The 27260-nt window shown below is 42.5% G+C and overlaps 2 protein-coding genes across 4 annotated transcripts; both read left to right on the top strand.

Annotated features, from left to right (window-relative positions):
- Positions 1-131: 131 nt before the first annotated feature.
- Positions 132-17791, top strand: LOC138627796 (sortilin-like). Its single transcript, XM_069710384.1, has 20 exons — positions 132-420; positions 7661-7723; positions 7823-7896; positions 7999-8101; positions 8779-8940; positions 9118-9191; positions 11010-11059; positions 11133-11260; positions 12040-12184; positions 12378-12533; positions 13145-13257; positions 13393-13495; positions 13686-13854; positions 13974-14158; positions 14243-14432; positions 14940-15056; positions 15231-15339; positions 15972-16084; positions 16194-16320; positions 16413-17791. The coding sequence occupies exons 1-20, from the start codon at positions 184-186 to the stop codon at positions 16425-16427; spliced, it is 2433 nt and encodes an 810-aa protein (XP_069566485.1). The 5' UTR covers positions 132-183; the 3' UTR covers positions 16428-17791.
- A 2129-nt stretch (positions 17792-19920) lies between these two features.
- On the top strand, positions 19921-27036 carry mdm4 (MDM4 regulator of p53). 3 transcript variants are annotated; one of them, XM_069710352.1, is made up of 11 exons: positions 19921-20114; positions 20619-20706; positions 20798-20872; positions 21425-21558; positions 21684-21733; positions 22179-22243; positions 23451-23547; positions 23633-23793; positions 23995-24177; positions 24343-24411; positions 24489-27036. In XM_069710352.1, the coding sequence occupies exons 2-11, from the start codon at positions 20635-20637 to the stop codon at positions 25056-25058; spliced, it is 1476 nt and encodes a 491-aa protein (XP_069566453.1). In that variant the 5' UTR covers positions 19921-20114; positions 20619-20634; the 3' UTR covers positions 25059-27036. The 3 variants fall into 3 exon arrangements, with proteins under 3 accessions (XP_069566453.1, XP_069566437.1, XP_069566444.1); XM_069710336.1 differs by having other exon boundaries at positions 23980-24177; XM_069710343.1 differs by lacking the exon at positions 19921-20114 and adding an exon at positions 20200-20447 and having other exon boundaries at positions 23980-24177.
- Positions 27037-27260: the final 224 nt, after the last annotated feature.

Genomic DNA, 27260 nt, shown 5'->3' with positions numbered 1-27260 from the left:
ATGAGAGCGCGGGTTATTCTGGTCCTGACCAATCCCGTGCCGCAGTGGATGGGCCGTTATTGAAGATGCGTTTCGTTGATGGAGGGGGGCGGAAGGACGGGGGCGGCATGTGGAGCCAACTGGTGGGACGATTGAGTTTCTTCTTGCTGCAGAGCTCCAACTTTCTCAGTCTGCAGTCCAGCCATGATCTCCGTATCTTGCTTTGTGGCGCTCGGGTTGTTTTCGTGTTCTTTGGGCAGACTTCCGCAGCCCGGAGAAAACTTGTCAGGTCTGAGGAGGATGCCGAGGGAGTTGGGAAGTGATGAGGAGCGACATAGTTTGGCGAGGACGGAGCTCCCGAGACGCAGCGCAGGACTGAATGAACAGACATGCACAGCCCTGAGTGGAGCAGAAGCAGCGCTGCTGAACAACACCAACACTGTAAGTGAATTTAATCCCACAAAAATCAGATTAAACTCAGTCGGTCTCAGGGTGAAAACAGTCAGCTGCAGATGTTGGACTGGACTCGTGCACAAGCCTGACTGTGGTCACTCACTGAATATCACTGCGATCCTTTAAATCACTACTTTTATACAAAGGCATTCTCGCAAGTGCGGTGTTATGGATTTTGATGCTTTATTTAGTTTTGCAAATAACTTTCTATTCTGTTTAGAAAAGTGTTTAAGCGTCTATATATATATATATATATATATATTATCATTATTAACTCCTCGTGGAGCTGCTCATAAAGTCCCCTTCCAATCATTTTAATATCACATCAAGCAACCATCATGATAACTTGACCACTTCAACATCATAAATGTTGCTGTATGATTTGACAGCATCTTCTAATTGAATGAGGACAGGTGGGAACTGCTGTTAAATCTGTCAATAATAGGTGAAACGATTAGTTGATTAATCAATCAGTCGATCTAAAAGCTACTTGGATAATCAAAATATTGAAACTGTCAAAGTGCCAAACGTGCTGAATGATTTCCTTGTCATGAAATATAATTCAGTTTATTTGAGTTCAGGACTTAAATGAATGTGATACGAGAAGTTTAAGATTTTTCACAGTTTTGTAGTTTCCATCAATAAACTTTTGAATCCATCAAACAACTGGCAGAATAGTCAAAACCAAGAACAGCAATTAGTTGCAACCCCAATAAAATCTCCTGCATTTTTCCCCCCCATTATTTTGGTCTTCAAAATGTTACAGAGAAGTTTGGCCTGTTTAGCCCAACAGGACTCGCTCAGGGCTGAAACTAATGTTTATTTCCATTCCCTCTTTTTCTATCACTTTCTTGATTAATCGATCAATTGTTTAGTCTACCACATGTTTCATAAAGGGTTCATTTTATTGAAAACAGCAGCACAAAACCTCAAGAGAAGCTAAAACTAAAGAATCGTTTAGTATTTTGATTTAAAATAAAAAAGTAGAATGTTTAATTAAGGATCTAAATTGTTGCAGATCAATTTTCTGCTTACAAATCAATAATTTTACAGATAGTTGCAGTTTTAGGCCAGCATACAACAATACAATAAACAGAAACTATAGCAACGACTAGAGAACTTTCAATTTGTAACTCAAAAAGTGGTTATTATCAAATAATTACTTAGATTGTCCCATGTCTTCAGATGTTTTTTTTTATTTGATCCTGATTAATGTAGGTCATCAGACTCTGGCTTATGATGCCGTGGTGGACTAACCGTGCTGTGTGAATGTAACCGCAGACATATGTAACGGTTCAGTTGTGTTCTTCCAGGCTGGGAACACAGGTGATCACATCTGAGTCGCGTCTTTCAGTCTCATACGTGGGATCAACAAGGAGTGGCTGCCTGGTTTCCAATTCTTCAATGTCTGCCTTAAAAAAAAATTAAAAAAATATCACCCCTTTTTTTCTCCTCTCCTTCATCTCTTTCAGTCGTTATCCTTCACCAGATCAAACAACAAATCGTGCTCCTTTACTGCTGCTGAACACGTTGTAATAGGAAGCATGACCCTGATGTCAAGGGGAATGTTCAAGAATAACAACTCTGTCCAAACGCCGCAGAGCTCCACAGGGTAGTCTTCTTATTGTGTGTGTGTGTGTGTGTGTGTGTGTGTGTGTGTGTGTGTGTGTGTGTGTGTGTGTGTGTGTGTGTGTGTGTGTGTGTGTGTGTGTGTGTGTGGGTGGGTGTGGGAAGGAGGGCGGGGGGGATGATTGAAGAAGGGGCTGTTACATCATATCTGTGGCTCAAACACCTGGGCTGGCTTTTGAGCATGAAAACGATTAGGCGTGCTCTCGGAGAGCAGACTCCTCCCGCCTCCTCTTTAACCCTCACAAACATTCCCCATGATTTATTTTTTTTGTCTAAACTTGATCTGATCGCCGGTGTGGACTGATGTCTGAGCTCTCTGTTGTCAGACCTGCAGGGCTTCATCAGACAAGACGCAGTACGAGCACTGAGATCAGTAGTGTACAGCGACGCTTGTGTCAGCAGACCAGTTTAACTTGTGAGTTTCTTTTTTGTGGTGTTTTACTCCCAATAGATGACACACAGGATGTGTTCTGCTGAAGTCAGACTTTCCCCTTATGTTCCCTGTTTAAGCAGGTTTGTGTGAGATTCATTTAGCTGTCAGGTTACAAACTAGCTCCCTGTTGCTGTTTTGTTTTTTCTCCTCCTTAAGACACCGTCCCGTCCTCTTTCCACTCTGGCCAGAAAAAACGTAGAGAAAAAACATGTTGTGCTGAAAGCAGCGTCGCTGGGACGCCGCCAGCTGTTGGAGCACCAAGAAAAGCAGCCGAGTTGATGCTCCACATGGAGAGAGAGATTTAGGGGAAGTATGGGTTGGTTGATGCTCAGGGAGAGACGTCCACTGAGATCAACTAACTACAAAAAATCTGGCTTATAGATAATTAATCAGGAATTTCTTGCAAAGTTTTTTATCAGCAAAAATATCAAAACTTTCATGGTTAAATGTGAGGATTTTCAGTTTTTCTCTGTTGTGTACCATAATAGATTGAACAAGGCATGAAAATACTCAGTTATTTCTCAATACATTTTTTTACTGAATAAAACATCAGAAAGTCTACAGCTGTGCTTTGAGGCTTCGGAAACTAGAGGGTGATGGGAATGCCATTCAGTGTGCAGTTATTTGTCATGAGTTAAAGTATGTCTGCAACTGATAGTTATTTTTAGTATTGATTCATGTCAGTTATTTTATTGAATAATCAATGAGCTATTTGGTCTTTAAAAATGTCAGAAAGTAGTGTTTCCAAGGTAGAATGTGTTATTTTGTCCCCAGCAGTCCACAACCAAAACATATTCAGTTTGTTATCAAGGAGAACTAAATACACCAACAAATATTCACATTTAAGAAGCTGGAATCAGATAAAACATTTTTTATTAAAAAACAACTTGGAACAATTATTTCTTAAATATCAAAATAGTTGGTGATTGATTTTCTTTTGATCAGCTAACTTTTTAATTTACTAAATTGTTGCAGTTCTAAACCAAAGATTGGGACAAAATCTAACTTTGTAGAGAAAAAAGATAATCGCTTAACAAAATGATGACAATTCATCTTGACGGGGAAATCAGTGTTTGTCAAAACATTTCACTAAAAACTAAAAATGTCAACCTTATGATGACACGAGAGGAAAAGCCTGGTGATCACTAATGTGAGTAGGATTTATCTGCTGAGTGTTCTCAATGTTTGTACAAACTTTCATGGCAATCAATATTAAAACATAAATGATGCAGATTTGTATATTCTGGGTCAAAGCCATCCGTATAGAGCCATGCTGCTAGCATGTAATGCCAATATCTAACACCATAGACTAAATCCATTAAAAAAAAAATCATCAGCGTGGTTAGTTTCAGTCCTCTGCTTCTCTTCGTTTCTGTTTTTCTTGAACAATAAGATTCCTGTGGACATTAATCCCAGCCAGGCCCCAAAGCTTCGCCCTGCAGCAGAGACTCGGTCTGCGCTGCTTCAAGCGTTAGATCAGAGTCGCGCAGTGTTTGACCTCCTCCTCTGAAGTTTCGCGTGTGTAAACATGGCTGACGCAGAAAGTTAAGACCTTGAGCAGGGCGAATAAGGACCTCATTGTGCCGGCGTCCGAGCTCGGAGAGACAGAACTTCACTGTGCTCGCACCCACCGACTGTGTGTGTCTGCGTGGACATGCAGCGGGTGTGTGTCTGCGTGGACATGCAGCGGGTGTGTGTCTGCGTGGACATGCAGTGGGTGTGTGTCTGCGTGGACATGCAGTGGGTGTGTGTCTGCGTGGACATGCAGCGGGTGTGTGTCTGCGTGGACATGCAGTGGGTGTGTGTCTCCGTGGACATGCAGCGGGTGTGTGTCTGCGTGGACATGCAGTGGGTGTGTGTCTGCGTGGACATGCAGCGGGTGTGTGTCTGCGTGGACATGCAGTGGGTGTGTGTCTGCGTGGACATGCAGCGGGTGTGTGTCTCCGTGTGTCAACATGGTTGCTCAGTGGTGGAAGTTGAACGTACTTGACGCACCTTAAACGGCAGAGTGTGAAGAGCCGGGCCGCACGGGGAGGTGAGATCATCCTCTTCAGAGCACAGCTCGAGCCCTTACACTCATCTCGCAACGCTGCATGAGGTCATGTCTGGTTCGCAAGGCCACGTCCAACTGGGTCCAGCACTTATCTCCTGATTTTGATTGCTGACTACTGTAAATCTTTTCTTCTCTTTCGTCACCCTTTTGTTATTCCCTCCACAGAGCAGGATGGAGTAATCCTGTGCCGCCTTCCTCAAGCATTAAATCTACATGATCTTACGCTGCACTCCTCGTGACTTTTTCAACTCGAACCCAACTTCTAGCTGACCTGCTGTATAATGCATTTGTTTCGCTGCCAGTGAACTGCAGCTGTGGCCGAGTCAGCGTGCGTCTAGTCAGGGTTTCAGAGGAACAGATGTGGAGAACACCCCACTAGTTAAATCTAACACAGGTGTACAGGCAACTGGGAGAAACATTTGCAAAGAGAAGACACAACATGAGACGTGTTGTGACCTGAGTGGGAACGTCTGAGATTTAATTTTTTTTTTTTTAAATTTTATACACTTTATTAATCCCCGAGGGGAAATTTCTTCACTACAGCAGGGGGGCTCTCACCACTAGCGCGGCGCCAGGTAACCTGACCTGAGGTGCATGTTTTTGGATGATGGGAGGAAGCCGGAGAACCTGGAGAGAACCCACGCAAGCACAGGGAGAACATGCAAACTCCACACAGAAAGGCCCAGGACCGGATTCGAACCCGGAACCTTTTTTTGCTGTGAGGTGACAGTGCTAACCACTGCACCACCGTGCCGCCCCTGAACTAAACTGAACTTTAGGAAGTCGTGTTTCTGTGGGTCGCCTGAAAGCGGCATCTTAGTTGTCTAGAAAACGGTTCCCCTCGGGCCCTTTCTATCTATGCATCCAGATTAAGTGGGTTTCCTCCAGTGTTGTGTAGAGTTTGTACAATATGTAAAAGCCTGAATGGATCTTTGATCAGGATCCCCGAAATCCGGTCATCCAACAAATGTTTAATCACGTAAAACTATTTCAAATATCCTCAGTATTTTCTTGGATGGATGGAAAGTTGTACGGACGTTCATGTTCTCCAGAGGACGAATCATTATAACTTTGGCGATCATTTCATTTTCCCTTTATCACAAATTGTAGGTTGACATTTCCGTTTATAAAATGCTGTGGTTTACGAGAAACATCCTGCAAGACCCGTGACATTTCCATCTGCCTCAGCCTGGCGTGGTAAACATTACACCTGCTTAAAAACTGTAGCATGTTATCATTGACATTCTGCGCATGTTAGCATGCAAAGCTTCGCTTTAATTAAGCATCGCCGTACAGAGTTACTAATATCGACCACTGCCAACAAGGTTATCCTTTCAGGGCTGTTTGTTTGTTTATTTTTCAGCATGATTACTGAAAAACTACCGGCTGAGTTTTTAGTGAAACACATTGGACTGGTGAAGAATGGACCACTGAAGAACCTGCTATGTTCTGGAGGGGATCTGAATCCCGGGGCTGATCCATGAGTTGTTGTTTACTTTAATCAACATTACGAGACAGATGCCATGTATCCTAAAATCCAGCAGATGGTAGTAAAGTTCAACAGTGATAAAACATAGGCCATTCTAGAAATACAATGACTCAATATCACAATCCACGTTCACAGTGAGAAGTGATCCTCTGGGACACACATGTACACGCTCATACTTAATACAGCAGTCGTTACGGAGCACTCAGGAACGGTGGTTTTATCAAAGAGAACTGGAACCAGTGCATTTCAAACACGGCCACAGTTGTAAATGTCCCGGGACATATATAGTGTTTGTAGCTCTCTTTCTCTTTGTATTTAATATGTTGAGAACATTTTAAATCGATAAATCCTCCGTCTGCCGACTCGTCTAGCTACCACTACCCCACAAAGACACTGATCACTGGCAGTGAGTTAGCAATATGAGGAAAACTGGATGAACATGCATTATGATTTTTCATTCAGAGATTATAAAAACAGATGTGTGATGTATTAACATTGACGCCATCATGCTTATTGTGAAGATAGATAGAAGAGAGAAAACACTGTCAAATTAAGTTGTTTCCTTTGACAGATTGGGAGCAGCAACACTGCGGTTTCATGGTGTGATGCTTTTTGGGACACATGATGCCTTTAAAAACAATTCTTTTTTAAACTGATCATCAGATTGAACAGACGACTGCAAAGGAAGGGAGGAAAAGCAATTAAATGATCAAAATGGGAAAGAAGCGATGGATGCAGGGGGAGTGCGGTGAAGTGATTAATGCAGGAGAGATGGAAAGTCATGTTCACGCACTCGGACAGCCGAGGCAGGCCAGTTTCCACTGGACTTGTTTACGAGGAGTTTCCAGCAGGCAGACGGCAGACCTGGCCATCCTCCGTGGCTTTATAGAGCTGCACGCAGACTCTCCAGGGCTGTGCTCACCTTGTAAACATCTCTGCAGCTAATGAGAGGAGGGCAGAAACCTTCCTCAGACTCCAAACAATGTGAGCTGTGGCTAAATGCGTTGCTCAAGAGACGTTGCTCAAAAGACCAAACACTTGAACGTCACTCTGGCTGAATGGACGGGAGTGTTTGCAGTCAGAGCACTTTCAGGTTCTGGTCTCAACTCTTTCTACTCCTCATTATGTCACACCCAGATTTCATTTTACTTAGAATTTAAATTCTGTATTAATAAATGAAGTGTATTAATAAGTAGGTGAACAGTCAGGTAAATGGAATACATTCAGCCTTAATGTTCAGCATGTTGTGTGTCTTGTGAGCTCTTGCCGTGCTCAGGACATCAACGGTTGTGTTGTTCTGTGGTCGCAGCTTTGTCCCTCAGACAGGAATGTAGGTCACACACGCAGAGTGCATTCAAATGGATATTATGGACAATTCATCCCGTCCTCCCCGGCCGATGTGTCGAGCGACAGAAACACACAAACTACAGTGTTGTGTTTTGTTTTGTGTGTTTCAGACTTCACCCTCCACTATTGTGTGTTCTGCGGTCAGTGTCCCGACACAGTAAAAAAGCAAACAAACTCCCAAATGTTTCAAATAGTCCTGCGTGGTAGTGAAGAATAACTCAGTGACTGTATTTCTGATGTTTCTAAAATGCGTGTTTGCTTTTGTCTCTCGTTTCAGTTCATGTTCAAGGTGCGAACGATGGGTTCACTGTCGCTCGCCTGGGTGGGAGACGGATCAGGGGTGAGTGCGTTTATGTGCGTGAAAGTATTTCAGTATGAATGAAAAAAAAAAGAGAAGAATCCTAGATGATTGTGTCACTCCAACTCTTTCTCCTTGCAGGTGCTGCTGGTGTTGACCACGTTTCAGGTGCCGTTGTTCATGATGCGTTTCGGCCAGTCGAACCTCTACAGGAGGTGAGAAATGCCTCGGAGCTGGCAGCTGCACGGGATGGAAATGGATTCATACATGTTGTACAGTTGTCTGAGGGTCTAACTGCGTCTTTGTCTCTGTGTCAGTGAAGACTATGGGAAGACGTTCAAAGATGTGACCCACCTGATCAACCACACCTTCATCCAGACGGAGTTCGGCATCGCCATCAGTCCAGACCACTCGGGGAAGGTGAAAATATTCTGTTATATTCTGACCTGTTGACGTCATGACATCATACCATTATGCAGCGTAATAGTGTAACTTACATAAAACAACAACAACAAACATGGCTGAAAGCAGCTCCACGATGGAGACTTCACTATAACACTTCTTGTGTTGCAAATTGTCTTGAAATTATTAATACAATCCTTTTTGGTATTTTGTTATATCATCAGAAATATCTTCAGCACCCTGAAGTAGTATTTCTTTTAGGGCTACATCACCCACACAACTCTTTTATGTTTATTAATATTTTACACGTGGAAGATGCAGGACTCATGACAATTTTGTCTTAACTCAGTAAAACATCTTCCAAACTTTGTTTCTCACTGCTCCTCTGTGTGGAAAACAGACCCAACCGATAACTGTCATTTTCAAAATATTTGCGTGTGAAAGATGAAGTAGTCATAAATGCCAATTTGATTTCCTGGATTGTCTGGTGACATCCCCAAAATAGGATATAACAATATAAGTGACTTCAAATAGAGAAAGGCAGCAAATGGCGGACCTGAAGATTCTCTGTTTTCAAACAGGGATTTATCATGTTTTATTGATTATACAAATAGGTACAGATCCATTTTCATGTCTATTAACTAGGTAATAATGTGACTGAGAGTTTGAATCCCGTGTCTTTGTTTGGTTTTCAGGTGATCCTGACTGGTGACGTGTCAGAGATCGGAGGATTTCGACTGTTTCGCTCGCAGGACTTCGGCCTGACTTTTGTTTCGGCCAACTTGCCGTTCGAGCCGCTCATTCAGATGCTGTACAACCCCGGGGATTGCAACACACTGCTGACGCTCAGTATCACGGTAGCAGCATTCAGTTTGACAAGAATTCAGAGTTTTGGTGAACAAAAGTGGAGTTGCCCGCCTCTCTCAGATGGATGCTGGACTTTTATCCAAGGCTACTGCATTTTCAATCAGGCATCTCTGAATAAGCAGAAATAAATGAGACCTGTTTTACTGACTAAGCTTTTTTCCCTGCAGTTGGACCTGTGGCTGTCTGAGGACTTTGGCGCCACCTGGAGGAAGATTCACGATGGTGTGTGTTTGGTCAGATGGTGAGACTTTCCCCTTTATCAGTCAGTGTTATTATATGGCAAAAACACACATGACAGGTTTTGTAACAGTTACCATAAAACAAACGTAAGAGACTGGACGGAAATTACTGGGGTGGTTTGTCGGGTGACCAAATCCAAACAAACCAAAAGTTGGGCAAAGATATGTTTGTGTGTGACAATGTGGGACACGTTACCAACGCTGAGAGTTAGTCAAAAATGTTGATAACTTGGGACATAATAACACACAGTGTACTATGCAGGGTACAGATTAGGCCTTTAGCATGTGAGGGCTTAAACAAAATATCTTCCATTTCCTTTCTGAACTCCCATTCGAAGCAAATAGAGTGAGAAAAAAAGGAAACTACAGTTTCAGTTCCAACTTTACAATATGAGAAACGCAAATCACTTTTTTATCTGTCTGTCTGTCAATCCTCTTTGGGTTTTTAAATGGGAATGTCTTTGTTGCAGCTGCATGTCCAGATTTGAGAAAAACGTAGTCTCAATGTGCGGGACATGGGACAAGGGCTAAAAATGCTGTGCAGTCCCCCATAAAGTGTGATAACTGGTCACTGCAGTGGTGAGGGGAGCTTCTAGCCTGCTGTTACCAGACACATTCACTGTGTTAATATATAGGTCGGTCCACGCTCCATAGGTTGCATCCGGATGGGCGTCTACCTTGCATTACTTTTGAAACTACTGGAGCAGCCTTTAGGCAATCGGCAGTGACCAACATATGTCATTAATGTCATCACACCTCCGCTGCTCTCTGATTGGTCCGTCCTTCACAGTGGCTGAGTGAACGTCAGTGCGAACAGGGTTTCCAGACTATGAAAAAAGCTGAAGCTGTAAGCAACAGTCTGGTGGAGCCAGGCTGGTGGGCTTCAGCAAAGGTTCGGTTGTGTGACTCTAAATGTTGCATAACTTTGCCACAGTTCTGTTATAATGTGGAATAAAGTGAACACAACTGTAGGACTGTGAAAAAAGGCAGAGAACAGTCTAATTTATCAGATTATGAACCCTCAGTAACAGTTTATATGTCAGTCATGTGTGCCTGCCGACCACTGACACATGTGAAACAGCTTTGTCCATGTTTGTTTCCCCACAGCGGACATGTTCATCTTTGCTTTCGGTAAAAGAGGAGTGTGTGTGTGTGTGTGTGTGTGTGTGTGTGTGTGTGTGTGTGTGTGTGTGTGTGTGTGTGTGTGTGTGTGTGTGTGTGTGTGTGTGTGTGTGTGTGTGTGTGTGTGTGTGTGTGTGTGTGTGTGTGTGTGTGTGTGTGTGTGTGTGTGTGTGTGTGTGTGTGTGTGTGTGTGTGTGTGTGTTTGTCCATTGTTGTTTTTCCAGCTGTCTTTCTCACCACAGTTCGGATCGCTCTCCTGCATCGTACACCAGAGTTCACATGAGGTTGTTGGTGTCAGCCTGCGGTTGTCATAGCACTGCATTGTGGGAACACTGTGATAGCCCTGCGTGACCACAGCTGTCATTTAGGGCCTCGGCCTAAATTGACTGCCTAGCGAGGGAGCTGAGGCCGCTGTCAGAGTGAATCATGAGTCACCAGTGGCATTCTCATTCAGCACGCAGTCCTTGAACCAGCAGAATCTGTGCAGTGCGAAAACCTTCATCCCTTTTGGCAGCAAACGAAACCAGAGGGGGCTTGGAGCGCAGCCCGGGGGGAGGGTTTCTTTGAAGAAACCGTAACCATAATCTGTGATTTCTACAAATTCCAAGAGTTTGAAGTCGGACGTTCTTCAGACGTTAAAGAATGTGAGCACAATTAGATCTCTGCCTCCCTCTGATTCATCTGCTTCTCACATGTAGGGGTCCAAAGAACAGCATCTACTTTACAACAAACTACAACGGATCATGCAGTAAGTAACATAATCGGCCACGTATGAACATATATTTCACATACATATAATAACCTCACCGTTCTCCTGGTAGACGACAAAGGGATGTTGGCATTAAGGAAGACAGCCGACTACGGTAGAAGTTTCCGGACAGTCGCGACAAGAGTTTACTCCTTCGTACTTGGAGGAAGATTCGTTTTTGCTTCCATCATGACGGGCACGGTATGTGCGTGTGTGTGTGTGTGTGTGTGTGTGTGTCTGTGTGTGTGTGTGTGTGTGTGTGTGTGTGTGTGTGTCTGTGTGCGTGCATGCGCCTGAATGTTTGCTTTTCTGCCTTTACGGCCTCTAAGATTGTGCAACTAGAGAATGTGTTTGTTTTTGTGAGTCTGTCGGGCCCTGTTGTGTGTCTAATGGATCTTCATTGACATAAATGCTAACAATACATATTTATTTGTACACCTGGTAGGATCTCTTCACACAAATCATGAAAAAAACATGTGAAACCGTGTGGTTTAAGAGCTCCAGTCAGTAGCAGTGTCTGGGAAGTCTGATTGAAAAATGTCTGAGCCTACAGTGGCTCTAACTTTTTCTAACAAGTTCCAAGTTTGCCAGTGCTAAATCTGATTAATCTTCATGTTGAGATCTGCTCACAAAACGAGCAAAATCCAGTCACCTAAAGCTTGTTGTTGTAAAACTTTCTGATGATTTTGAGGTCAGATACAGATCACATCTTAAAAAGTAGCAAATTTACCTTTTGTTTTTATATGTTTGGGAGCTGAGTGCAGAAAACCTTTGCCAGCAGTGTCATACAGGTGTCTGGATATTGCAGATTTCTTTTTTTTTGTAGTTATTCCTAACAAAGCAGCACCCTCATCTGGCATAATAAACTCTAATAATAGCATTTAACTTTATTTTATAACACTTTACAAGCTATGTTTCTTTGTTTACTCAATGTGTGTGTGTGTGTGTGTGTGTGTGTGTGTGTGTGTGTGTGTGTGTAGGGTACAGAGCGTATGATCCACGTCTCAGTGGACGGAGGTGAGCTGTGGAACATGGCTCAGCTTCCGACAGTCAACCACAAGCAGTTTTACTCCATCCTGGCAGCCAATCAGGACATGATCTTCATGCACGTGGACGACCCCGGAGGTAAGAGCCAGCGATGGCGCTGAATGTGATGATTGATGCGGATGCTGACGATTTTGACAGTGTTGATAATGACGGATGATGTTGAAGAGTAAAGTTGAAAACACAACTGTGTGTGTGTGTGTGTGTGTGTGTGTGTGTGTGTGTGTGTGTGTGTGTGTGTGTGTGTGTGTGTGTGTGTGTGTGTGAGGAGCAGACTCTGGTGTGGGAACCATCTATGTGTCCGATGACAGAGGAGCTGTCTTCTCCAAGTCTCTGGAGCGCCATCTCTACACAACCACAGGAAGTGACACTGACTTCACCGCTGTTACTTCCCTCAGGGGCGTCTATATGACCAGTGTACTCACAGAGGGTGAGTTAACACACTGTTTGATTTATATTCCTATTTATTTTCCATTCATTTAATTAGGAAAAAAAATTACAAATACATAGTTTTTAACCCTCGAGTTACAGTATTATTATTTCACAGTAGTGCAGTTGTAAGCAGGGACTTTCCCTCTCTGGTGCGTTTATGTACAAGTGGAAAACTCCAACATGAGAGTGACTCAGCTGCTGAACAGCAAACACTCCAATTTCTCTCCACGATGGCGGATGATGATGTTTGCTTTTTTTTTTTTTTTTTTTTTTACAGCAGAGGCTGTTTGAAGTCCACATTCCAGCCTCAGACTGAACGCACCCTCAAGACACACTCAAACTATCGCTTCTAATACCTCTAACTCTAAAAAAGAAAGGAGACTCAACGCGCAGTGTTTAATGTTCTTGCCTCAGTACAACAAACTGTAAACATCTGCTGCTGAGAAGGCAGGACGTCAATCTAGAAACTTATGAAACGCTTTGTTATCATCGTGAAGCTGTTTCTTGTTTGTCTGCAGTGTTTTGCGCTAAAACATGCAAAGTATCCACTGGGGTCCTGATGCTAATTCAAGTTATTGTTACGCACTTTCCATTGTGTTCTCTTTGCAGAGGGTGCGGTGGAAACAGTGATCACCTACGACCAAGGAGCAATGTGGCAGACGCTGCGCAGACCCCAGAACAGCCACTGTAACACCGACACCTCCACCAACCGACCCAACAGAGTGAGACACACCAACACCAATATTTATTGGATTTTTTTTTTTATATGTGAATGATGCCTGTTTTTGTGTGTGTTTGTTTTACCATAATCTTGTATAATGTCAAAGGGAGACTGAGCTTTCGACCTGTCTTCACAGTGCACACTTCACATCCATGCGTCCTACAGCACCACCATGAAGATGAATGTCCCCATGCTGCCGCTCTCCCAGCCCAGCGCAGTCGGCCTCATTCTGGCCCACGGTAAAACACACACACACACACACACACACACACACACACACACACACACACACACACACACACACACACACACACACACACACACACACACACACACACACACACACACACACAAACACACAAACACACAGAGATCTTTCAGCACAGTCGTTGTACCAAATGTTTCTTTTCCCCCTCGTTCTCGCTCCAGGCAGCGTTGGAGATGCCGAGTCGGCTCTCTCCCCTGACGTGTACGTGTCTGACGATGGCGGCTACTCGTGGCTGCTGGCCCTCAGGGGACCCCATCACTACGCTATCCTGGACTCTGGAGGCCTGCTGGTGGCTGTGGAGCACACCAACTCACCGGTCAACCAGATAAAGTGAGAATAACTGATCACCCTCTTCTTATTGTGGAATTTCATTTTTTATCCCGTCACTTCGTCTGTACATGTTTTTCTTTTTGGGCCTCTTTCCCGTGCCGCCTCCGTACACCCCTCAGGTTTTCCACAGATGAAGGGCAGTGCTGGCATACGTATAACTTCACCAGTGACCCGCTTCACTTCAGCGGCATGGACAGCGAGCCCGGCTCTCGCTCCATGAACGTCAGCCTGTGGGGCTACAGGAACGACTTCAGCAAATGGGTGGTGATCACGATCGACTTCAGGAAGATACACACCAGAGACTGTGAGTATGTGGTCGAACACCGGTGACGTTTCATTCGTGTTTCGGAGAGCGTGCCTTGTCTTAGTGCGTTCGTTGCTCGTGCAGGTACAGAGGGAGACTATGTGCAGTGGCTGGCTCACTCTGCAGACCCCACTGGATCTAATAATGGATGTGTGCTGGGCTATAAAGAGACCTTCTTGCGCCTGAGGAAAGATTCAATCTGCTGGAACGGGCGGGAATACGCAGTCGCCAAGAAGCTGTCCCCATGTCCCTGTACGGTGGACGATTATCACTGGTATGTCCTTTTTACTTCCATCTATTTCTGTGTAAGAAAGTGAAAAACTATAGTGGATGAAGTCCTTCTTCATTCCATATTCAGCGACAGCGACAGACAGCCAGAGACATCACGTTTTCAGGATGTCTGTCCATCCATTTGTCCTATTCTCGTAAATGTGATATTTCAAGAACAGTTTGATGGAATTTGTTGAAACTTTGCACGAATTTTCACTTGAACTAAACCATGAACAAAGATTAGGTTTTAGGGTTCAAAGGTCAACGGTCAAGATCACTGTGTCCTCATGTCCGTCCCATCCATCTGTCACATTCTCATGAACCTTAGGAACGACTTGAGGCCATTTTTACAAACATCCAAGTGGAGTCAAAAATGTTCCTGTTCAAGTGTTTGATGCAATATTGTGTTTAAATCTTCCGAATTAATAAACAAACAGTTCGCCCAGGGGTGCCCAAACATTCGCACGCAGCAGTAGAAGTGTGTACAGCTGACCCAGCTTTTGTCTTGCAGTGACTTTGGGTACTACCGGCCAGACAACAGCTCAGAGTGCGTGGAGCAGGAGGAGATGAAGAGCCATCCTTTGGAGTTCTGTTTGAATGGGACGACCGAACAGCTGCAGACCAGCGGGTGAGGACTATGACAAAGCTCCCACTAACCAGAATAATATACAAATCTGAAGATGGTGTCAGGCTAACATGAAACTTAGTTACACTCACACATACACGACATAAGACGGAGAAGTATTTGCAGTCGGCCGATCAGTTGTCCTTTCATGTCCCCGTGTTTCTCTTCACATTTAAGCTACCGGAAGATTCCCGGAGACCAGTGCGAAGGAGGTTTCCAGCCGGACCGGAAGGAGACCGACTTGAGGAGGTTGTGCACCAGCAACGCCCTTCACCCCAATTTTCTGGTCAGTTCTGCTCACTGTGACAAAGAGACGAGGTGGATTAGAAAGACAGTAGATCTGTATGTCATGTATCTGGTTAATGGAATATTGGGACACCTTAGAAAACCATCAGGGGAACCTCTGATCTTCAGCAAGGTCAGCACCGAGGGTGTAAAATGGGTTCTCTTGTAGCAGTGTGACAGTAACCAAACCTAAACCCAAATGACAGATCTGTTTTTGTTTGTCACAGTTCTTCATCTTTAATACATGAAATCACATCCTTGAGGTTTATATATTATTTATAAATATTATATTTGTTGTTTTTCATTATGTCACGTTTTGTTGATAGGCCTACTTTTCGAGAGGGCAAGTCGAAAAACCTTTTTGCAGTTCTTTTTTTTCTCCCCACCTTTCCACTGTGTTTTTGATGCAGAAATAACAAGTCAACATGGATGATAACTCAAGATGACCTGAGCTATATAAGTATTGTTATTACCTATACCAGTATACTGATATAGTTTTTCTGTGTTTAGCAGGATAATCTCAGTTTCACTATATTTCTCAGTAATAATACCCTCTCTTGCCTAATTTTATCGTTCAGAGAAATACAGTTTCTTTCTTTCAATTTTAAGATATGTCTCTTTCTGTCTCTGCAGACCGAAAACAGTTCCTCGAACACTGCTGTCATAGTGATGGTTGTCATAGCGATCCTCCTGACGAGTGCTGTAGCAGGTGTTTGGCTGGTTAAGAAATATGTGTGTGGAGGACGGTCAGTTAACCTTTTTTTTTTCATCTCACCACTCCCAACCATAAACACCAAACACACTTATGTTCTGTTTCTGACTTTAAACATGCACTTCTTTTCTTTTTTTTTTCAGGTTCCTCGTGCACCGATACTCTGTTATGAGGGAGCACGTTGAAGCTAACAAAATAGAAGGAGTGGATGACATTGACACCCACTACATGGAAACAGGGAAAGCACAGTACAATGAAGATTCAGATCAGGTATGTGATGCTGTGCTAAAGGCCCTATTTTTAGTCACATTTTTTGATTATTTTATTATTAACTCAATTATATTGTTTATGTCTCCCTGTAGGACCTCTTAGAATAAGATTTCTCCCCACTCAAGGTTCTTCAAGACAAAATTAATGCAGTCTTTCATGACGCCTGGGCATTGCTGTTGCTCCCACATGCTGATTAACATCTGCTTCTCACTTCCCGCTGTCCCCTGGTGGCTGGAGGACTCAGCAGCGGCGGCGGGCGACCTCTTATTTTGCTTCCTTGTACCAGTTGAAGCTCCCTCAAATAGGCGCGCTGGCGGTTCGGAGAGGGGAGGAGGGAGGACACACAAAACCCAGCGCAGAACAGAAGACAGCCTCTAGAGCTCCCCGGAGAGCTTTTGTTATCTCTGTCATAGAAAGTTCTGGAAAGACGGTTGAGTGTGAATATGTGCCCTGTTGTGCTCTGTTATGTGTCCTTTCATAACGAGCTGAGAAGAGACGGCCTTGCACTGCGGAGGCACAATACAGACGCTACAACTCGGCTTGCAGAAAGTTTTTAACGGGGGATGAGGGAACTGCTTAGAAACAGAACACAGTAAATAATCAGTATTTTAGCGCCGAGGTTTTACCTGCTGTCAGTTAAGTTGTTTTTGTACTCATTAAATTTAAAACTTGCCAGATACAGTTAAAAATTTGTGATATCAGCTTCACCAGTCACTAAAATTAGGCACACGCAAATATTTAAAGATGACTTGAGTATTATTGAGTTCTAACAACTTTTGTTTAAATGAGCATTTTCCATTTTAAAAGCAACTCCAGTGAGCAGTATTATCTCTTTGTAAGGTGTCTGGTTACTGTTTCTGACTAGTGATATTTCTGTTTTTACAGCACCGTGTTTGGATCATAACAGGAAAAAACTGACCAGGAGTTTAACAGAATCCCATCAGGTGATTAACTTTAGATGCAAACCTCTCAGTACACTCTAATGACTCCAGATAAAACTGCAAAAACTATTCAGTAAAGACTGTTATTTCTTATTTTACATAAATTTAACAATGAAAATATATTTAAATTGGCCAATATTAATAGTCATGCCAACCTGTTTTTTATCAGTTCAAGTAATGTTAACTCATTTGGTTGATAAACAAGTCTCAGTGACCAGAACAATAAAAAAATAACAAATAGCTGCTATTAAAATGCTCATTTAAGTAGAACTTGTATCGACTATTAGTTACCAGAATAAGTCATCTGAAATTTATTGTCATTCAAAATATTCAGTGAGGATTTAATTGATTGTGTTTTTTGTTTTTTTTAAAGCTCAATGTGCAAAAGATTGACATAACTAAAACATACCTACAGACATGCAGAAATATATAGCAGTAGGTAAACAATTACAACACAAAGTGCACAATATAATCACTCTAACTAAGAAGAATGTCAGCTAACAAGAACAATAATAAGAGATGTTTGTGTATCATTTCGAAGAAATTTCCCCTCGGGGATTAATAAAGTGAAATAAAAAAATAAAAAAAATTAAAAAAAATTAAAAAATTTAGTGCCTGGTGAAACTGAATGGTAAAAGGGCCTGTCACTACGGTGAAGATTTAAAATGTAAACAAATTGTTTTGATTACAGCGCAGCTTAACAGCCAACATCTTCTACTCTCCTGTATGTGTGGTGAAAATGAAAGACTTGAATTATCGCCAAAGCACTTTTACTGTTTAGTTTTTGAATTCTAGAGGTGAGGTGGTAAAGATGAAGCGTCACCTTCGCTCGGCATTGTATGAACATGAAGGTGATGCTATCCGAAGCCTGTTACTTGAACTGACAGGATGCAGCCAATCTGTTGCTGTTGTTGTGGTATGTTTGTGTTTGCATTTGGCTGATATTTCCTGCATCTGCCAATCCCCACATGCATTCGTCTAATCATCTTAATGCACGTATAATCATCAAAAAACATTAACAATAGTATTTTTTAAAGAGTTTAAACATTTCTGGAATTATATTAGTGCAACCCAAAGACATAATCCCACTGATGCTGCAAAATATTCACAATAACAATAAATTTGGCGATTAATGCGTCTGATGACCATCAAGAGTGTAAACGTCATTAACTGAATTACATCTATTTTCCAGTAGACTCTTCTCTTTGTTACGTGAGTTGTTTATGATGAGATGTTGGCTGGCTACTGTTGCTTTTCTCTGCAATGTAAGAACTGTGTGACTAACATGCAGGGCTTATGGCTAATGCTCGTATTCTCCAACAGAGGCAATAATATCCCAGCAAATAAGCTATTGCAATAAGCTGGCCTAACATTGAGGCATATTCTCAAGGACCGTTTGGTTGACTTTGTCAGATATGAAAGCAAATTTATATGCTTGATGCTTCTTAATTCACACAGCTATCAGTAAGAAAAAAAAAACGCTTCTTACTGGATTCAATGTTTTATTTTTGCACTGTATCGACAGATCTGTGAAAATGTTTCATTTTGTTTTACTTTGCATACATTTGTAAAATATTAAGGCCTTGAGTTATGACTTTGTTCACACCTTGTTTTCTTGACAGTTTGCTAGGATATCAGAGATGAGTATCTCTGAATGAAACTATCCTGTAGGACAGATGTTTTATAACAATGTTTGTATTTATGGAATGCAATAACACCATCTCTTTTACATCTGGTCACATGTTTGGGTATTGTTACGGTTTCTACAAAGGGAATAATACTTGATTTTAAGGGCTCTAATAGCAAAATACTTCCTACTAAGATATAAAAAGAAGATGCAGAAATTTTGAAGGTGTGGTCATTGTGTTTTAGTATTATTGGATCAATTACTGAAAACTATGTTTCCCTCTTTCCTGCTGTCACAACAAGAGGAATCAGTCAGTCAAGGTGAAATGAAGTAAAAATTCAGATTTGGCCTGTCAGCTTATTATCTTTATTTGTGTTAACATATTTTTTGCAATTATCCCTCTATGTGGTTATCAAGCGCTTGATGGAAGGATGTTTTACAATTTAACATTAAACCTTAGTTTCCAAAATGACATCAGTGCAGTGAAACAGCAAACGTCACTGGGAATTCAAAAACAAAAATACAACTGTTTTTAAATCACCTCAAGCATTTTTTTTTTTGCATTATGTTCTGTTAAAATCAGTTTTTATACTAAAGTATCTGTCATAGGCCAATATCTGCTGATAAACAATCAATATAAATACTTTACATATCAGTCATGTCTAAGAATAACTTTTGGGTTGAGCATTTATAAATGGATTACCAACATTTATGACCAAACAGAAATAATAAACACTTCACTTATTTTTTTTTCTTTAAAATGACACTTTGTAGAAAGTGATGGTCATGCTTAATTCTTAGAAAGCTTTATATTGCTTAGAGAAACAAATAACAACATTTTAAATGTGAGTAAAATGTAGCACCAAAGTTTCATTAAATTATAATGTGACGGGACTGTAACTGTTTCCAGGTCGCAGATACTCCCTAAACCTTATAGTTTATTTTTGAATAAGCGGAAGCCCCTCCTGCCACCGTGAGTACTTCTTGTCCACCAGTAGGGGGCGCCAGAGTCCAGCTCTGTATCCGGAAGTTGTGTCGCCACATTCATCGTTTTGAATCTGTAGTTTAGCTAACTGTCTCCTTGCTCGTTAGAGTTAGCTCGGTTTGAAAAACCCCTGCATTTAGTTCGCTGGCTATTTTTTTTTTTTAAGATGTTGTCTAGCTGTTAACACAACGGTGCAGCGTGGAACAATGTAGCAGCCATGAAGTAGTGTCAACCCTTCACGGTAAGACCATTCTTTAACCACCGTATTGTTGAGGAACTAGCTAGCTTTAGCTGCGTCGTTACGTTCGCTAACACGTTTCCACCTGCCAAAGTTCCCGAGGCTCCAGTCCTCCTGTTAGCACACAGGGAAACCGGCAAGTGGGCATTTTTGTCCTGAACGCGTTTTTTTTGTTGTTTTTAAAAAAATCTAAAGTGAGCCCGGCTGTTTGAAGACAATAAATGCTGTCGCAGGAGGAAACTGGTGGTGGAGAGAGTAACGCCAGCTGTTCCTGCGCAGGCTGCGCGGCTTCAAAGAAATGAGGCCAGCCGCATTTTACATTACGAAACTGCTCTGGTTGGTTGATGCTGCCGTTGAATTTGACGCTGTTCAAATATTACGAGCTGATTAAAGAGTCTGTGTTGCAGCTGTGTTCGTTGGTGTCGGTGTGTTTTCAGCCGGGGGGGACGGTGTCCATCGGGAACGGGAAGAACCGCTGATATCGCGTGTCCTACTTTTGGGTTTCAGACCTCGTCGGTTTATTATGAGCTCCCTACCATCCCAGCCACCTGCCTCAAGCTCAACATGCAGGACACTACCTGGAGAAGGGAATCAGGTACCATTCGAGCGAATATACATTATGAACATGCATAAATCACCAACAATACATGAATGACGCCGAGCCTTTGGCGCTGATGTCCTCCCAGGTGCAACCAAAAGCCCCTCTCCTGCAGATTCTGCGTGTAGCTGGAGCCCAGGAAGATGTCTTCACACTTAAAGAGGTGAGCTGCGGTGACATGTGAAGTATGTTTGTCTTTGCAGCTTGATTTACCGGCTCACAGGTGATTGCATATTTCTGAAGGTAATTACAAGAGGTAAATAGTTTGGCTTGTAAGGTGCTCAACTGCCACCTGGTTTAGTTATTTAGTTTAAAGAAACAATATAAGACAATAGTATAAAAGCTTATCTTAAGTTACCAAAGAACAAGGCAAAGCCAAACAATAGTCAATTTACTGACCAATGTAACAAAGACAAGTAAAACAATTTAATCAGCTGGAACCAGCGTGGTGCATTTTTCTTGAAAAGCTTTGGATCCCTGGTGTTTCCTCATATTTGTAAAAGCTGTTTTCACCAGAGCACAGACTGCTTTTACACATTACACATGTAAAGTTTTACCAACATCTTTTACCTTTTGTAAAAGTCAATGCAAGCAATACTCTTCCAGACAAACAACATGCACTTCTTGGTAATATAGTGCAATAAATCAACTGCCTATTGGTTATAATGTTCCCTGTGGGTGCCCTTTGACATCTAATATCCGTTGCCTTGTACAGGTAATGCACTACTTGGGTCAGTACATCATGGGGAAGCAGCTGTATGACAAACAGAGGCAGCACATAGTCCACTGCCAGGATGATCCTTTGGGAGAGCTGCTGGAAGTGGAGAGCTTCTCTGTGAAAAACCCGAGGTATTCACCCACACAAAAAATGGACCTTCTCTTTATAATCTGGAATGCCGGTTTATATATATATCTGAACACAAACATATAAAATAAGGAAGTAAGTTCTTAACTTTTGTTTTTTGTTTTTACAGTCCAGTGTATGAAATGCTCAAGAAATACTTGGTTGTACTCGGTTGTTCTGGTAAGTAATCACTTCAGTTGATGGTCTAAATTCTTTGTACATTGTTTTTTGTGAAATGGTGTATTTGTCAGGCTGAATCAACAAGAGAACATGCAATGTGCGAATTTGTTTTGTGTCCATTGTACATTTGTGATGTTTCGAAATTCAATCGGGTCTTTTCCTCTGCCCTTTGTGTTTGAAGATTCCTGGGAATACCATGAATGTCTTACTATCACACTCCTTTTCTAAAATATTTGTTCGTTCTTTCATACATTGTGAGTGCTTGTGACAGTTTCTGTATGTCTTGGGGATGTGGGGATTGTGCATAGTCCCAGAAGAATACCGTTTTTTCAGTGTGTTCTTCAAATCTACAGGGGGAAGGCCTTAGTAAGAGAGTGTGTAATACTATGATTAAAGAGGGGGGGGGGTGTCCTTTTTCTGTTGCTGTGTTTTATCTGAAATGCAGACGCTGCAGAGAATCTTTCTGTGGGCCGTGAATGTGTTGAGGGCGGAGTGGAGGATCGTGGTCAGGTAAAGCCGAAGCATGGTGCTCAGAAGAAACAGATACCCTCGGCCTTCCTCACCTCACTACACACACTTAGGACTAGCAGGCTAAGTGAGAAGGCTGCTCAAATAATAATGCCTTTGGAGCAAAGGATAACACGCTCTGAATGACCAGTTCACGAAGAGTTAGTTATGAGCTCAGGTCGGCTTGTGTGTACTGAGGAGGGGGAGGTGAGGGCTGCTGTCTTCGTTGGTGTGCATTTTGTACAGAGTGGCACCGTCTCTGTACGACCCCATCCATGGTTTGGTCTGGTGGTATTTTCATCACTCTTTTCATGACCCACCAGCTCCACCCAGTGGATGGGGGGCAGAGTCCCTGTCTCTGTCTGTCTCAGAGTTCTCTTCTCTGCCCCGAAACTGGAGGGTCTCAGCTCTTCATCAGCCACAGGCCCAGTGATAACCCTGAACCTCTTCACCCATCCCCGTGTTCCTACACCCGACTTTCCAGTTCCCTCCTAAATCCACTTATTAAAACTTATTCTAAGGCCTTAATGGATGCACTTTGTTTCTCAACATTATTGAGCTGCAGACAGATTTTTTTTTTTTTTGTCTTTATAAATCAGAGAAGTAGCTGTCTAGTTGCTGCATGAGCTTAATCCACTCTGGGGTGCTATCAAATTAAAGATTAATCACATCTGGAAGCTGTTTCTCAAATACTTCTTTTTTTTTCTAGCTAGGATAAATTAAATGTCCTTCGTAATATTAGATGAATACTTACAAATTTATTGGTTTATTCTGTTTTCTTTCTATGACGTGCACACTTTTACCCTTAGAGACAATTTATTGATAGAATTATGTCATAAACACTTTATTTACTGCATCTAGCTCTGTGTGTTTAGAAGATAGAGCGTAGCTTAGAATAAAATACATTAAATCCAATAAATTTGCATCTAACTACATTAGAGTAGTACTGGATACTCTTATTTCCTACCTGCTCTTCTCCGTCTGTCTCTTTGTTTTACCCACACACGCTCACTATTTCAAATCCACTTAAATCCTAAATTTGTTTTGACCTCCCTTCCCACTGGCCCTTTCCCTAATTGCCCTGCCCCTCGTTCCCTCTACCACCACCCCATAACCAGAGGCCATCCTGAAAAGGAGCTGCGAGTCCTCCATGTACACAGTCGAGGCTCTGTGTTCTTATTTTTGTCCTTCACATCTCCTCCTTCTGTAGATGTGTGGAGGTTTGGTCAAAGCAGGGCTGGAGGCCGGCGGCGACGGGCCTCTCCTGCCGACCCCCTCCCAGAGACGACCTCGGGAACCGGACGACGGTAAACATCCTGTTACGTAAACGGCAGCATGATCGGGACAGACCTGTTAGACAAGCACGAGTTTAACTGTTCTAAACCTCCGCAGACTCCCTTGAAGGCCTTCCACGCTCAGCCTGCAAACGACCCAAGCTGGATGTTACTCTGGACGAGTGGGACCTCTCCGGCCTGCCCTGGTGGTTTCTGGGTAATCTCCGTAATAACTACAACCGTAGGAGCAACGGCTCCACTGACATCCACACAAACCAAGTAAGAAACCTCATGTGTTGTACAAACAACTCTACCCAGTAAAATAAAAATACTCTGATTAAAGAAAAGCTAAACGAGGGCTCATTTAGAACATTTGAAACTTCAAAAACTAACGGACGTAATTACTAATTGTTGGCAAACGGCCTAAATCGGTTCATTACAGTGGTGGTCTGACTGATGTGTTAGCTGTCTCCTGCACAGGAGGAGGACACGGCCATCGTGTCGGACACCACCGACGACCTCTGGTTCCTGACGGAGGGCGAGAGTGAACAGGTGAGCGTGGAGATGAAGGAGGCGGCGCTTGAAGAAGGAAGCAGGGGAGAAGGAGAAGCTCCACTTGAGGATGATGATGGAGGAGGGAAGGAGGAGAAGGCGGATCGAGAGGTAGCAGTTTGTCTACATTGCTTTTTCTATGAAGATTTCAGCTTTTTATTCTGAAATAATTTTCAGTTAAATGTGTGATTTATTCTCTGTAATAACTCATTTTAAAAAGTCCGTTTTTCGCCATCATGTGTGAGATAAACGGCTTCAATGTCTTTCTTTATTTAGATGCAGGAGGAGCCAGATGAGGACTCCCAGTGTCTGAGTGATGACACCGATACGGAGATCTCCACACAGGTCGGTATGTCTCCATTTGTTGATTAAAACTACAAAGAGACCAGACTTGTGACTTTGTGATCTACCTTCTCCCTCAGGACGCGTGGCAGTGCACAGAGTGCAGGAAGTACAACACACCTCTCCAGAGGTACTGTGTTCGCTGCTGGGCTCTACGTAAGAACTGGTACAAAGACGTCCCTCGACTCGCCCATTCCCTTTCTGTTCCCGACATCCCCGCCTGTAGCTCTCTCACCACCCATGACGAGGAAGATGACAGCGACACGGGCATCGATGTCCCAGACTGCACCAGGACGGTGTCTGATCCTGTCATCCTGCCATCCCACTCCACAGCTGACCGACCTCTGCCCACCATGGTTATGGGGAAAGGCAAGGGGCCTCGGCCCTCCGGCTTCCACAAGGATGAGCAGCTCTTAGAAGGGGACAGTCAGGAAAGTCTGGGCATGGAGGTGGAAGATGTTAGGCCTGAGGCACTGTTGGAGCCCTGCAAGCTCTGTCGAGTGCGACCACGTAATGGAAATATAATACACGGACGCACGGCTCACCTGCTCACTTGTTTCCCATGCGCGAGGAGGCTACATAAGTTCCAGGCTCCTTGTCCCGGATGTGGACAGATCATTCAAAAAGTTATCAAGATATTCATTCTCTAAAAAAACAACAACACACAAATCCAGCTGTCAGGCTCTGGAGACCTAAACCACAACACATACAACACACACTTTAATCATACAGCTGCATGCTCGTAGACATAGTCTTTACTCGCAGATAGATACACACGATATCCGCACGTTACTCACCCGTCAAATCTACAAACTTATACAGAAAACATAGCACCTGTTCTTGGTTGCATGGTCTGTTTTACATCACACTATCTCTGAAGTATTGTGAGATCAATCCTTGGACGCAAGAGTTGGTCAAACCAAACGTTTGTTGTGGTGCCACATTTAAATAAGGGACACGCAAAGGCAGAAGTATTTATTTATTTATTAGAAGATCACATAGGAGTGCATAGTTCAGCATTTATTTGAGCTCATAAAAGCTTGTTTTTTCAGGCTATGTGAATTTTCTTCTGGATTATTGCATCACGTTTGTTGAATGGTGGCATTTAAGATCTCGTGTTTGTTGCCTGAGTTATGTTGGCTTTGTTTGATTTTCCTTCTCTCTAGATTTACTTCATTCATCATCTGGACAAACATGGAAAAATCCATGCAGGTATGTAACGGCAAGATATGTTCTTTAAGCTGCCTTTGCTCCATTATTTTTACGCTTTTTGTGTGTCTCTGTAGGTATTGTGTTGCTTAGGATTAGTTATGAAGACAACATTGAAGGAAGAACAGGCAAGCAAGCCTTTAAAAAAAAACCTATGATTTTGTTTTAAGCAGCTGCAGATTCATGAAAATGTCCTAAGGTTTTCTTTTAAAAATGTATTCTCAGCTTCAGTGAATGTATTTTAACATGCAAAGGTGGTGGCTTCAGTCCTGCTTCTCTCTAATAGTATTTTAAAATATAGAATAGAATTTAACCTGCTTAAGGATGTACAGCTGAAGTATTACCTGCAATTTTTCTGTTGGTGGTAATTTGATGTTGATATGTATTCAATATTTACAGTTGCCGAACCTTCGATGAGAGTTATGCCTTCAATAAGATACGTCATGCATTTGTTGGTTCCTGTTTAAATGTTAGAAAGAGTAGTTTCCATCCCTTCCTGAACCTATGATGAATGAACAATTTCAGTGTATTTTGTATTTAAGCTATTTATGATTCTGTTTTAATTGTGACCACCTCGTTTGAAGCAGTAAAAGGCAGCACTTGTTACAGAGTTCTAATGTATGACTTACTAAGAGATGGAAAGAGAGAACAGGCTGAGCTACCGGATGTGCCCTCGATGAAAATGACCGTGCAGAGCTTATTGGGAGTCAGGGGTTTGATTTACGCGTTACACTGCCATGTAATGACTTTGAATTTAAATTTGTATATTATAGATTTTATTTTGATGGTTCTGCATTGCCTGCAGATTGTATCGCTGGACCACATAGATGCTATTTCCTTTTAAGTGAGTGTGTGAGCCGTCTACAAATAAATACAGTATGCTTTATATAATTGTCATGAGTAAAATGTCCAGTGGCAGTTGGCCTTTAAACCTGGGCTCTGCTTAGTGTTGAGGGTGCATCATAGTTCCTCAATCTACTGTTTACTTTAATCTTTCTGCCAGCAGGGGGAGAGAAGTTTCAGTCTTGTGAGTGCCGCCCCACAGAACCTGTACAGTACCAGTAATAACATGTAAGCATATATAGAGCATGCCTCTTGTCGTGACTAGAGCCAGCACTGAGCTGGTGTGAGAACTATATTAACCATGTAAACGCTCTAAAAGATTAATGTAGCCTGTTGTATTTATCGGCATCCTTGTGTATCAAGAGAAACAAACTTCCACTAGATACAGACCTCATGTAATATTCTGGAATATGTAACATATTATATCAGTGATACTGGTTCAGATTGACAAGATATAATTGTGGCAAATACTGACATTAAGACTATAATATGCTCAAACATGGTACAGCTAATGTAGTTTTTTTTTTTCTACTTGTCATGGAATAAAAAGTATGTTGTTTTGTTTCGCAAAAAAAAGACTTGAGTTAATTGTTTGATTTCGTGAATGGCTCGCAAGGGGGACAGCTGATGTTCTGTGTGTGGGTGTGGGTGTGTGTGGATGAAGAATAAGTCATTGTATGACAGGCCAGCTGTCATGTGTCTTCTCCTTCTTGACTGGGCTCCAGCACCTGCGACTCTCCTCTGCTTACTCACTGTTCTTTTGCTGCTTTCTTGCATCTGCCTTATTTTTGTCCTGCTCT

Source organism: Brachyistius frenatus, unplaced genomic scaffold (assembly GCF_029030835.1).
Source record: "Brachyistius frenatus isolate BFR_SWC_R1_liver_20210118 unplaced genomic scaffold, ASM2903083v1 Contig_4, whole genome shotgun sequence".
Classification (NCBI taxonomy): domain Eukaryota; kingdom Metazoa; phylum Chordata; class Actinopteri; family Embiotocidae; genus Brachyistius; species Brachyistius frenatus.
This window is presented reverse-complemented; position numbering and strand designations above follow the sequence as displayed.